Source organism: Leuciscus leuciscus, assembly GCF_965113295.1.
Source record: "Leuciscus leuciscus genome assembly, chromosome: 17".
In the NCBI taxonomy this organism is placed as follows: domain Eukaryota; kingdom Metazoa; phylum Chordata; class Actinopteri; order Cypriniformes; family Leuciscidae; genus Leuciscus; species Leuciscus leuciscus.
In genome coordinates this window covers 8,287,725-8,301,603 of record NC_138741.1, presented here as the reverse complement: position 1 = coordinate 8,301,603, position 13,879 = coordinate 8,287,725, and the positions used below count along the sequence as shown (strand labels likewise).

The 13,879-nt window shown below is 37.1% G+C and overlaps 1 protein-coding gene across 1 annotated transcript in view; it reads right to left on the bottom strand.

Moving 5' to 3' along the window:
* Positions 1-13,098, bottom strand: part of kif26ab (kinesin family member 26Ab) — a 96,875-nt gene extending 83,777 nt beyond the window's left edge. The window contains 2 exon segments of the mRNA XM_082143181.1: positions 10,127-10,363; positions 12,579-13,098. Of these exon segments, the coding sequence (XP_081999307.1) occupies positions 10,127-10,363; positions 12,579-12,713 (372 nt within the window). The 5' untranslated portion in view covers positions 12,714-13,098.
* Positions 13,099-13,879: the final 781 nt, after the last annotated feature.

Sequence of the window (13,879 nt, the reverse complement as noted above, 5' to 3'; positions counted from 1 at the left end):
TTCAGCTCAAGCCCTCTTCAGCCGGTTTCCTGTGTCACACCCTACAACACTGAGAAGTTTCCTCTGGCTGTTGGCAGCCTGGGATAAAATACAGAATAAAGAGAAAGTACAGTGCGTGCAGAATTATTAGGCACGTTGATATTCTGATCATATTGTTTTTTTACAGGCACATTTGACCAATTCCAAACCACATTAATTGTAATAACTACTATTCATTTTGTATTTAATCATTTATAAGTGATATATAATTGTTCGTGAAGGCTGGAAATGAAAAACGCCTTATATTCAGGTGTGCACCATTATTTGAAGAATTCATCTTCCAGAATACGTTTTAATACGTTTTGGGAGACTAAAAATGAACTCCCAAAACTTACTGTCAGATTCTGGAAGATGAATTCTTCAAATAGTGGTAGAAGAGGATGTGGTGCTGGTCCTTCAAGAGTCACTCTCATTCTGTCTGTCTATAAAGTCTATAAAAAAACAGTCTTCATGTATTTTACTACACTTCAGCTTGTGATTCTTATAAAGTGGGGGTCATTTTTAGGATTCTTTACCTAACCTAAGTCTCTGAGATCCTGACACCTTGCTCTTCTGGAGACTCCAGGTAGGTTGCAGTTCTGGAAAATGGTGGCGCTGGAGACTTAAGGGTTCCTGATGGTTTCACACTTAATTCTTCACCTTAATTCTTAATTATTTTGCAGTTAACATGAGTCTTTTCTTATCCACCTGTATTTGTCTGACCCTGCTGACCCAATGAGTATTTCACTTTCCAATGGTCATGCCTTAACTGCAATTTCTAGTATTGCATTAGTATTGTATCCTTCTCATGGGGATTTAATAATTTTGAGTTAATTTCTGAGTTAAATCTCTTTTTTGGCTTATTTTATCTGTAAAGGAAAACGTGCCTAATAATTATGCACACCTGAATATAAGGTGTTTTTCATTTCCAGCCTTAATGAACAATTATATATCACTTATAAATGATTAAATACAAAATTAATTGTAGTTATTAAGATTAATGTGGTTTGGAATTGGTAAAATGTGCCTGGAAAAAAAATATGATCGGAAAATCAACGTACCTAATAATTCTGCACGCACTGTACGGCTGTAAACTGGCCAGTGTGAACTCTTTTTTTTCTCTGACATCTTTTTCACTGCATATCCAGTAGTGTTTGAACTTTGAACTTTGTGCTACACTTTTCTGTACATAAACTTGTCCCCAACTTATAAATGCCACAGAAACTATCATAACCAAGTGGTATAATAAATAAATAAAGCACACATTTCGAGCAAAATATTTCACACAATAAATAAATAAATAAATAAATAAATAAATAAATAAATAAATAAATAAATAAATAAATAAATAAAATTATTTTTGGAAAATATCAAAGATATTTGCTTGGAAGTCACTGCAAAAAGTGAAGTTAGAGATTGTTTTATTTTTTTATTATTATGTGTCCAAATGCTTTTGTGGCCACTGTAGTTATATTACTGTCTGTTATAACAAATACACAATTCATTTAATTTATTTAACTTCTCCTGTTGAAAATAAAAGTCAGTAGATACATTTGAAAATAGGTTCAATTGAGAAACGGATTTGACTGGCAAAAGATAAAACCACTTTCACCAGCTCAAGTCCCTCTATAAAACCACTGGTCAAGTGTGCATTTAAAAAAGAAGCCCATATGCCTCTAGAGGACAAAATAGGAATTTCAAGTGCTTCATGATTTATATTTGACAGCTCCAAACATGTCTGAACAATTTACATAAAACAGTAAATAGGTCAAAGTCTCAATATGCAAATTACCTCCTTGGAAATTTGTTAGGATATATATATATATATATATATATATATATATATATATATATGAAGAGTTCAGATGCAAAAGCCTCTAAGTGCCATCTGAAATTTTCTTTTTGAATGATCATTTTTATCAAGCTTGTATATTTAAGTTCACTAATTTCACTTAAATAGCAATGAAAATGACCTATTAATTGTCATTTAAGTGAAACAACTGAACTTAAATATTCGAGCTTGATAAAAATGATCATTCTAGAAGAAAATTTCAGATGGCACTTAGAGGCTTTTGCATCTGAACTCTTCATATATATATATATATATATATATATATATGCAAGCATCAGTGCATGCCCTAAGAGACACAAATGCAAAACAAGTGCTTTGTTTCAACGTCAAAAGCCTGAGACTGAGAATAAAACAATTTAGGAAGAGCTTATCATAGTCATATCAGCTGAACACACAGCTTTACAGTGAAACAGCCCGGAAGCAAACAATGAGTTTAAACACTCGCTGATTGAGAATCAGATAGTAATCAGATGCTCACCGGAGTAAACATCAATAATGCAGTGTAGTACTTGGCTCTCTCATCTCTCAAACCATCATTTTCTGTGGTTTACATTCTGGTTTTCCAATGGTCGATGTCGAGTTGAAAGTTTAAGAGGAAGACGAGAGTGGCATGCATAAAACGTCAAGGTTCAGAAGAGGTGAGTGAATCCAGGGCTACGGACGCATGCTGTTAAATATTATTCAAACTCACCATTTGGTATCAAAACGCTACCAGTATTGACAGTTTCACATTAGCTGACCAGCTTAAAAAGTCATGCTGTCTTGGTATAGGGATTAGGGTATATTTTCTGAATTATATGAACGTATTTGCATTAGAGTCAGTGTCACTGATCTATTAAATTGATTAATTCAAAAATGCATTAAAATGCAAATCATATGAACAATAACTTGAATACAACTCTTCTATGATGAACATGTTTTTAATTTCTGACCAAAAATAAATAAATATATATATATATATATATATATATATATATATATATATATATATACACACACACAAAATAATGTTTACATTTAAAATAAATACATGTGAAATAAATACATTAAAAATGTCAACTTTTCTAAGAACTTGGCATGTGTGTTTAAAAAAAAGAAGTTATTTTCTTATGTCATTAACCCATTAATCATAAAATGCTTTTCTTTCAAATAACATCAGAGACACGTAACGAAAAGACAATTCAAGGAATCAGGTTAAGGTTGACATAAGAATGTTTGCTGGATGCCATCCGCCCCCATGTTCGTCACAAGTCTCCTGTTATTATGTTCTGATAAACGCCTTTGAATTTCTTGTAAACTCAGAGCATATGAAAGTACGAGAAAAGTGCACAGGAGGAGAATTGAATGAGAAACTAATAAAGGCAATAAAACTGAGTGATTTATAGTGACTGCTCTGGCATGTGCAAGGCAATACTTCCCTGCAGGGTTAAGAGTGAAGAATGGGACGAGCAAGTCGAACCAGGACTTCCAGTAGACCTTCAACTCCACTTCAAACCAGCCTCGCTTCTCGTGAGAACCGAGAGATTTTCTCTGGTAGGGGTGTGAGGAAATAATTGATGTCCTTGGAATAAACATCCCAACAATGCCGTTGGGCATGCACTCATATTTGAACTCATGAAAGCAAAAGGCTTCTTGACAGATTTCACTTTATTAAGTAACCTGAAAATTCAGATGAGCTCATGACAACGTCAGGCTTATTGACGCATTTTACTCTATAAAAAGTCAAACATTCTTGGCATCTATGAGTCTGTTTACACCTGGTATTAAGAGGTGTTTTGGTCGATCTGATCACAAGTGGACGAAGCTAAATACAGGTTTAAACGGGGTCGAAAACGTTTTGAGCTTGTCCACTTTCGACCACTTCCAGAGGTAGTCGAAAACACATTCGACCAGATTGCTTTCGTAGTGTAAACGCTCATGTGTCGAACAGCCACAAAAGATGCCTACTCTCTGCCTACCGACCTAACGCGTAAACATTATGGGAAGCGCGCTAGCCAGGCGGGATTTGAACTTTGTTAGTTGAAGACCCAAGTTTGAATTGACGAAAAAGTTACCAAGCACAATGTTCTCTCACCATTCCTGATTTCTAACACACACTCACAGCGTTCAGCGTGATCTTGCGGCTGTCAGAGTAGAAATGAAAGCTGATGATCTCTGTGTTTTTCCATCTCCGGTCGCGTTCATATGTAAATTGCATGAGCTTATTTTGTCCATTAGATTGAAAGATCTGAAAGAAGCCCATACATTTACATACATAGATCCTCCCCTCGAAGAAATCAGGACAGAAGTGGATGAAAGTGGACAAAAGAGACGGGAATGTGTCTCCCTCGTCTACTTGTGATCCAATTGACCAAAATGCATCTTAATATCAGGTGTAAACAGGGCCTATGGTTCCATGAAGAACCTTTTACATCCATGGAACCTGAAAAATGTATACACTCTAAAAATAAGGTTCCAAAAGGGAGTTTTCAAAGTAATGCCATAAAGAACCATTTTGGATTCCACAAAGAACACCATAAAGAACCTTTTTTACCTTCATTTTTAAGAGTGAGTGGAAAAAGGTTCTTCAGATTATTAAAATGTTCTTCACACTAAGAAAAAAATTATTCACTGAAAGGTTCTTTGAGGAACACAAAATGGTTCTTTAAGGCCATTGCTGTGAAAACCCTCTTTTGGAACCATTATTTTGAAGAGTGTATACGTAGAGTGCTTTTTAAACTGGAATCGTTTTAAAATGTCACGTTTTTTCAAGCCTGTCTATACCTCAGAGATTTTTCATAATACTTCTCCTGAGCCCTGGCATACAATATAACATCTAAGTGGCTTACGCAACAACAAATTGAATGAGACAATTAGCCAATGCCCTTTAAAAGATCTCCATCTTTATTGTCCAAAACAATGTAGTCTAATCAGGCACGGTCCACCCATTTTCATACTTTGTTATGATTCTTATCCCATAGCAGACCAACACACTGACCTTTCATGCAGCAGTTAAAGCCCCAGTGTCGCTCATACGCACATATAGACACACAGCTGCAGGGGTTAAGTGTTCGAAATGAAAACGGCAAACTGCAAATCCATCTAGCTTTGTTTTAGATGATCCTCCCGGGGGGGGGGGGTTTGGAGGTCTGGTCACAAGAGAGTTCAAGGAGATGACTGACAGCAAATGAGAGCTAAGTATTCTCATTACAACCATCATCTAAGGTTTCACACAGCATTTGAAGGATGGAGGGATGGAGGGATGCAGGTGTTTTCGACCTGCCCTGTGAACGGACTTTAAACTTCTTACATGTCACAACAGAGAGCTTATAGACCCTTAGAACTGTAGTGGTCATTATAATTGATGACAGCCATTTCAGTGCCTTTCTTTGGACAATGGAGATGAAATAACGGCCGCCCCGAAGCGCATATTCATCTTATTAAACGTGATACCTTGTAGTCCATCATCACAATAATGGGATGGGGAACGCCACATTCCATACCGCTAGATTGTTCTAACCCAGGTGCGAATGCCCTTAAATTTTGTTGAATGATCCTGTAATCGATGCAGACGGCCAGTTGAGTGAAAGAGTTTGACGTTAGACGTCTCAGATTAATTCTCAACGGTTAATGGTTATCGTAGCCGGACATATGATTTAGGGTTAACGCCGGCCATTTTTTAAAATTGCGAGTCTTGGGTAATGTGCTAGAGCTTTGTGACTAGTTAAGTGCCAATCATTGTAGGCAATGAAGTCTTTGTCCATTGTCCCGTGTTAAGCTTCCAGGCATTCCATCCTCAGGCATTGTTCAGGTGTTAAGTGCCCTGACATTGAAGTGAATGAACTACTGAGGGGAGAGCTTCTTTATTGTTTGAAGAGAAGAGACCATTCCTCACTGATATCAGGCGAGGGAATCACTGGTAATAAATAATAAAACAAAGGATGGCGAGGACTGAAAGCAAACCTGGTGAAAAAGAGTGAAGCCATTAAAAGCTGTGGGGCGTGAAGGAAGACTAATTGCCACCTGTGAGCGTGTGCTTGGCAGAAGACTGTAAAGAAACGGCCTGTCACACGCCGGGCTGCTGTGCTGACCATGCATTTCCTGGAAGGAACTTTTTCAGGAGCAAATTTTAAGATTTTACCATCTTTTAAGTTTTTTCCATGAGGATTTCACTTCTGAATAGTTTGCTTTGCTGGACTTGCCAATACATCAATTTACGAGACATACATTTCACATATTTATCTAAAGTTTGCGTATTAGCCTCAGCCTTTCATAGTACACCCATTGGAAATAAAGTAATATTTACAAGGTACCGGGCTGCTACATTTTGCCCCTCTGAGGATAAAATTATCATTCAATTTGCCAAAAGCTGAGAATTTAGTGCCATTAAGTTGCATCATTTGCAGACTACTACTGTTGTGCATTTATTTGAATCTAATTTAGTTTTATTAAACCATCACACTGTGTACATAGTAGATATAGATGAGATATTATAAATGTGTATTATTATTTATTATTAATGTATTAATTATTATTACTATTATTAAAGAGAGGGTGAGTGTTAGATAGATAGATAGATAGATAGATAGATAGATAGATAGATAGATAGATAGATAGATAGATAGATAGATAGATAGATAGCAATTAACCAATAAACGTCATATAATGCATGATACAAATTTATAAAAAAAATAATTTTATCATAATTTTATTACAGTAAAATGTATTATTTTATTACTAATTTTTAATTTTTAATTTTTTTTTTTTTTGTCATTGAATTAATATATAATCTTATTAAATAATACTAATCTAACGTCACTTTAGATGTCAGATGGCAGCTTTATGCAGCCTAATTTTTTTTTTGCCAATATTCAAAAGTCTGAATTTGCAAGCCTACTTGAATGTTGCCACTGGATAGTTAAACTGCAAAAAAAAAAAAAATGTCAGCTATTACACAAAAATAACTGACTAAGAGGCCAGTACTCCTTGCCAACACAAGCTGGCTGGGAATAAATGAGCTCTAGTATGAACCAGTGAAGTGCAGCTGGGTCATTGGGGCAGCCTGATATCTGAAACTTATTGAGTGCTGCAGTTCCCAGACTTTACCAGCAAACTGAGAGCAATTTTCATAATGAACATATGAGGGGGGAGCAGGTGTGAATCGCAATTGAAAATCAAGAATAATGAAAACTCAACCAATTTAAACCCAGGATTTAAGCCCACAGGCCACCCACACTTTGGCAGGAGCTGATAAACAGTAACCCTCTGTAGCTTCTCAGCTAGAACCATATCACTTGAGTCTCTAAGTTCAGGTCAGGTAACCACCACACATCTCCAGCTGGACAAAGCATCCTTTCTTTTCCCAACTGCAGGGAAAGCAGGACTCCCATGACCAATACTTCCACAGTCTCATTAAGCCATCAGCAGAGGGGCCGATAGAGACCTCTCCGGCTTGACCCCATCGCTTTATCCCCCACACCTGGAGACGACCACACAGAGCAAACAGCAGGAGTGAAACGGACAGCCAAACTTGGGATGGTTTCAGACAACCACTGGTGATGAGAATGAGTGAGTACTAACCAAATAACACATCTTAGGGTGGGACGAGGTCATACGCATCCACCAACACTGATGCACACCCACACAAAAGCCCTATCTTTATCCCCTGAGGTAACCTGGAGAGAAGAGAACTTGAGGGGGGGGGTTCAAAGCAAACCGGAGGGCTTGTAATCCTACCTAAGCATGAGATCTCTCTTGAAACACAACCACAAAAGAAAGCGAAGGGAGGGGGAAAACCTGAGGCTAACCCAAGCAGCAAGTCAGACAACAATAAAAAGTCGACAGCCTATATTTAACTGTGGTGGGAATTTGGTGAGGAGTATACAGGAACACTTTGAATGCATGATGAAGGTCAACTGGGTCTCCACTTCCTCCACAGACTCCACAGCGAGTCCGCTCGACTGTTTTCTCCCCCCAATGTCGATGGACAAGGGGGGAGATAAGCATTGTTTCCCAAAACAATGGGCCACTTCCAATAGCCCCTCCCCTATCGACAGACTCTCAGAAACTGGCACTCACATATTCTGCATGAAAACAGTGTGTGAAAGTAAAGAAAGCTGTTGAAAACTCTAGAAACGGAAGGTTGTGAGAAAAAAAGAGATTTTTTTGGCTTTAGGAATGAGCAGATAACACATCTACAGTGAAATGAGCAGACTGTAAACACCCCAAACAAACAATGGCGAATGACTTCAGTTTACCAGCATTCAGAAAAGTGAAATGCAAGGGTGGATATTGTGAATTACTTCAAAGTATCATTGATTTTTCCTTTCAGTTTTTGTTATACATTACTGGTATGGAATTCTGTCCTCCATTTGATTGATTATGTTCCATTACTCTCCAATAAAAATGTATTGGTTTTATAAAATAAAGAACAGTTAGTTGCAGGCCTCAAACCTGATTGGTCGAGCAGCATTCAAAGAGTGCGTTAATGGTGGGGAATTTAAAGTGACTCTTTCTGAAAGTGACTCTCTTTATGAGTGAGTCATGGAGTCCTTCATTCAAAATCATTAAAAAATGCTGATGCATTCAGAAGCAAAACAGGTGGCTACTGGCTATCTTTATGAGTGAATCATTTGAATCATTCACACAACCAATTAATTCAAATACACTGATTCATTCCGTAATGAAAAAATGTACACTCTTAATGAGGTGGTCACTAATTAAATCACTCAAACAATTTGTTAATAAAACACTGATTTATTCAGTGAGTCATCAAAACTTATAAACAACAAAACAGATTACTCTTTATGAGTGAATCATTAAATCATTCACTCAAGTAAATCTCTTCATGAGTGGGTCATAAATCATTCAGTTAAACAATTTGTTTAAAAACTCTGATTCATTCAGGAATGAAACAAGTAACTTTCTTTATGAGGTAGTCAAAACCCATGTATAAAAAAGTCATTTGAATCATTCAAATGGTTTGTTCAAAAACCATGATTCATTAAAAAATGAAACAAGTGACTGTATTTATGAGATAGTCTTTGAATCATTCACTCAAACGATTTGTTCAACAACACTGATTTATTCATATATGAAACAAATGACTCTCTTTATGTGGTTGTCTTTAAATCATCCACCCAAAACACGGATTCGTTCAGGAACGAAACTTGTTTCATAATTGATTAATTCATTCAACTAATTAGTTCAATCCTTTCATAAATTAAAAAAACATTCAGGAATGAAACAAGTAACTCTCTTAATAAGTGAGTCATTGAATCATTCACTCAAATAATTCATGCAAAAGCACTAAATCATTTAGGAACGAAACAAGTGACTCTTTTCATGAGTTGAGTTGAATCACTCATCACAAAAACACTCTTGCTCATGTGATATTGATTAAACAGCACCAAAAATCTACACTAGAAATGTAACCTCACAAATTATAATAATTTGTTTCAGTCAATTTAGTGCAACCTTAATAGTTCATTTTTGCATCCAGATTGCTCTCTGTATATCATGCCCATCCACTTACTGCATTGGCAACCACAGGGGCGCACCACGCCACACAGCTGAGCTTCTCACATCTCACTCCAACCATCCCACTCAAGGCTTGATGAGGCTTCATCACCAGTTTGACCATAAACCAACATCCAGCAATGAGACATTTCAAACAGCATTTTAAGGAAGTTGAGCAGTGAAACCATGATCACGCTTTTATCCAAGCCTGTATGCATTTCAAACAAATTATAATAATGACTTGAAAGCATTCTAAAGTACAACAAAGCCTATAGTTTGAAAAAGAGGTTGTTGAAATATTTGCTCTCTGTGAAGGTATAGTAAAAAGATTAACCTTCTGATGACTGGGTGAACTTTGTGAATAGGAGCCTGAATAGGATATCAGTTTTCTGATAAGAGGGTCATAAAACTAGAAAGACAGGGCTTATTTGTGTCAACTTTTCAGATTTTACACAAAAATGGCCTTTAAGAGGCATTCACTGCATTGCATCTGATTTATGTGAGGCTTTCACAATGCTGTGAAAAGAGCAGAGTGACAGAATGTGACAAAGAGAACAACTTCCATAGCTTTGAAGCTCAGGTGAAAGTCAAGTGCTTCTTGAGACTAACAAAAGCTTCTTAGTCATCCATTTCTGCATGAGTCAAAACAGATCCTCGAAAGATAACTTTATTAGTAAAAAAAAAAAAAATGCAGCAAGATTTCCACTGTCTTGGATGTACTTTGCAGTGGCATCCTAATAATGCTTTTCGCTCACTGACCTTTAAGGAAGCGGGGTCGGACAGAGCGAGGGCTTGTCTCCTCAGTTCAGCTACAGTCATCTGACACTGCTTGCACAGATCTGGCCTAGTCTCGTCCCTGTCTGATTCCGAGACGCTCACGGCTCCTGCGCCTTCAGGTGCTGGTCTTCCGGCACACATTTCCTCCTCCGCTGACAGCCTCCTCCTCGTGCTCAGCTCAAGTGAGAGAGAAGACTCTCTGCTCGAACAGCCTTCCACCTTTTTGAAAGACAACAAAATCACAATGCAGAAATTGCACATATACTTTTCAAACACCTGTCAAAATTTGCTAACATTTAGAGCTTTAACATTACAGTTAGTTGCATATTACAAATTGTTTTATTTGGTATATTAATACCCATTCCACACTATGAAAATTATGACTAATAAGTTATGACAACATTTGTTTTTACATTGCTTTAACTCATCAAAATAAGTTACGTTTTTTTAAGAGTTATACAAGATTCAAAACATTTTTTAAGTCAGTTTAATGTAATTTAAGTTGAAATTGCTTAAATATCCAAGTTGGTTGCACTTAAAAATGTATGGCAGTGCATGTACACGTAGCTTCACTATTAGGTAGTTCTTCACTCGTGTTATATACTGTACACAAAATGTGATTGAACTTTCTAACGTGTTGCAAGTTATTCAACCACAATGAACAAACAGCAAACGTTGGCATTCAATTCGATTACTGTAACTTCTCAGCATCAGTTGTTGTTTATAAGAGGACTTACAGTTGACCGGCTGATCTGGAACTCTCCTCGCGCATTCCCTTGAGTTAAATCCATCATCTCGGTATAAAAGATCAGAGCACTGCGGATATCTAGTGTACTTTATTGCTCCTCTATTTGTCTACACACATTGATTAGGAACACAGTTCATGAAGCGCAGTGGGAGCGCAAAGCAAAAGGCATAACAAGATTCCCCCTAAAGTTTTGCTTTGCTGTAGTTCCATGACGATGTGCGTACGCGGGAGTAAAGTTTGACTGCTGTCAATGCGTGTGCGCGCTGCGCGGCTCGGTCACTTGGTTAGAGGGGTGGAGCTGCTATTCAGTAGCTATTCAAACACTGAGAATAATTATGCTGTTTCAGATAGTTTATAGGCTGCTTGTGCACAAACAAAAAGTGAAAATAAAGTTGTAGGGAATTCACCATTTCATTAATTGTGTGTTTTGTGATAAGGAATGTGCTCATGTGAACCTAATCAATTGATCAAATTGTCTGATGTACAACAATTCATAATAATAAAAGCATTTGTATTATTGTAAGGAACAGCCTATAAACTCATTTGACTATTTTACCATTTGTATGTCTGTAAAATCAGATCCAAAGCACGCACATCCAAAGCAAAATGTTGCTCAAATTGGGTGCTCAACAAGACAATTAATCAAAAAAAAAAAAAGAAAAAAAAAATGTAGGTCTGAAATAAAAAAATAAAAAAATAAATGATTGCTGCTAACATAAATTACGTCATCTTTTATGTTGCAGTTCACTTGTGTCGACTGTGAGATTACGGGTGTGCTGAAGTCGTTTGCATATTACTCTGGCGCCACCCTCTGGTATTGTCTTTAACTGCATCTTCCAAACCTCTTGATTTGCAAGAAATTGTGGGAATGTTTGAATATTTAATCACCCGTTGCTAATTATTTTATGTTGATGATGTATATGGTGGGATCACGTGATTTTAAATTGCATCCCAAATACTGTCAATCAAACAATTCGCCTCAAATAACCCACATTCAATCCTTTGTCGGTGAGAGCGCCAGCAGTCAAACCATCAATAACGGACCGTTTAACGTGGGCGAACAAAACAGCTAAACCTATACTGACAGAAATTCGGCTTTTTTGTGACCGTCTGGACTCAATAACATTTTAGCCAATATAAATTAAACTCTCTGACAGAGTGCTTCAAAACCTTTATTTGAGCATTAATGTCAGTTTGTGCACCTTTATAGTGGTTAACACCTCAGACTGATGTTGTTTTTTACTCGAAGTCTTTTTTATTTTCAGGTTTTAGGAAGCCTAGTTGCATAGTATATAGGCCTATAACTGAATTGAATTGCTGAAATCTTAACCGTTGAAAAACTTTTAATTAAGCACAAAGTTCACAATATGATGACAAAATGATATGCAAAATGAATGGTTTAAGTTGCGATAGCACTTTAATGTATTTCGGATGCTTTAAAGGAAGTTGCTCAAAGCGCAAGTGATGTGGACGCTGAGAGCTGTTCGTGGTGCTGAAGTGTAGAAATCCCCACAAATCATATAACCAATGATAACTTCCTATTCATATTTGTGAACCTCAAAATTTGATAGCTTTTAATAGGACAATAAGTGTGTTTAAGCAAAACATCCCACATAGATTCTAATGAGCTCTTAATTAGTCAACTTGTGGAGTCTTTTGTACTCTCAAAAGCTGCGAGATGCTTACCTTGGCTTTTCGCTTTAACAGATGACTAGTAAATCCAAAAATGATGTCAGCGTCCACGAAAAACGTCCCCAGGTCAATCAGACTGGGCTTCTGCTTGTCCTCCCCAGATGACCCGTTAGAGTTTTGTAAATCCATTGTGCAGCTGTAAATATGTTTCCTCGCCCTGCTTACAGCAAATGTGGAGAAGTCATCGCGCGCGCTCTGGAGTTCCGAGTCATTTTACAGATGGTTCTCTCTGATCCAAAGCGGTGTCATGGTCTTATCCAGAGGGTCCCTCTCAGGTACATCCAACTGTTGACTCATTTAGATCGTCCGGTTTCTGTTCCAAATCACTTGCCGCGTATAAAATCATACATCCATATGTTGACTCTCGTCAAAGCTTTCAAGAACCCCATACACTCCATACATGATCCATGCGCTTCTGGCATACATCCTTGTTGGATAGGCAGTCCACGCCTTGTCTTGTCTACACTGCAGGTCTAGGAGTGAAGTCGCCCAAGCCTGTTGAGGACTACCTTGAACAACTCCACCTCTTTCTCAACCCCCCCCCCCCCCCCCCCCCTCTCTCTCTCTCTCTCTCTCTCTCTCTCTCTCTCTCTCTCTCTCTCTCTCCGCTCGAACCTCCTCATGGCGAGTGTGTCGCTCTCGCGCTTGATGCTCAACCAGTGCGCGCTTCAATTCCTTGCGTGCGCTGTGAGTGATGCGTATCCTTCATTGCAGACAAGGTTGCTTAAATAATGTTTACTTAATTTTTTACTTATGCGACATTGCTCATTTTCATATATGTAGTTATATTCCAATGCTTATAGATTAATACTGATGCTTATGAGATTCCATAGTTCAGAGAGTGTTTTAAAGGAACATACGTGTGCTTGAGTTGAAACAACATAATCTTCTTAATTTGTAGATATGTATATAGACATTTCATACAATTAAAAAATTATTAATGAATTTGAATGGCCCTATCTGGCTTTAAAACGCCATGTAAAAGGAAAATGAAAGTAACTTTTGAAACAGTAACATGTATGTATATGTATGTATATGTATGCATGCATGTGTGTGTGTATGTATGTATGTACAGTATGTATGTAGATCTAATGTATGTATGCATGTGTGTTGTTTTTTGTTGTTTTTAAACATGTTTATGTATTTTGTTGTTTGTTGTTTTAAAACATGTATGTATGTGTGTGTTTTTTTACATATATGTATGTTGTTTTTTAAACATGTATGTATGTATATATATATATATGTATGTATGTAGTTTGTATGTATGTATGTTGTTGTTTTTTGTTGTTTTTAAA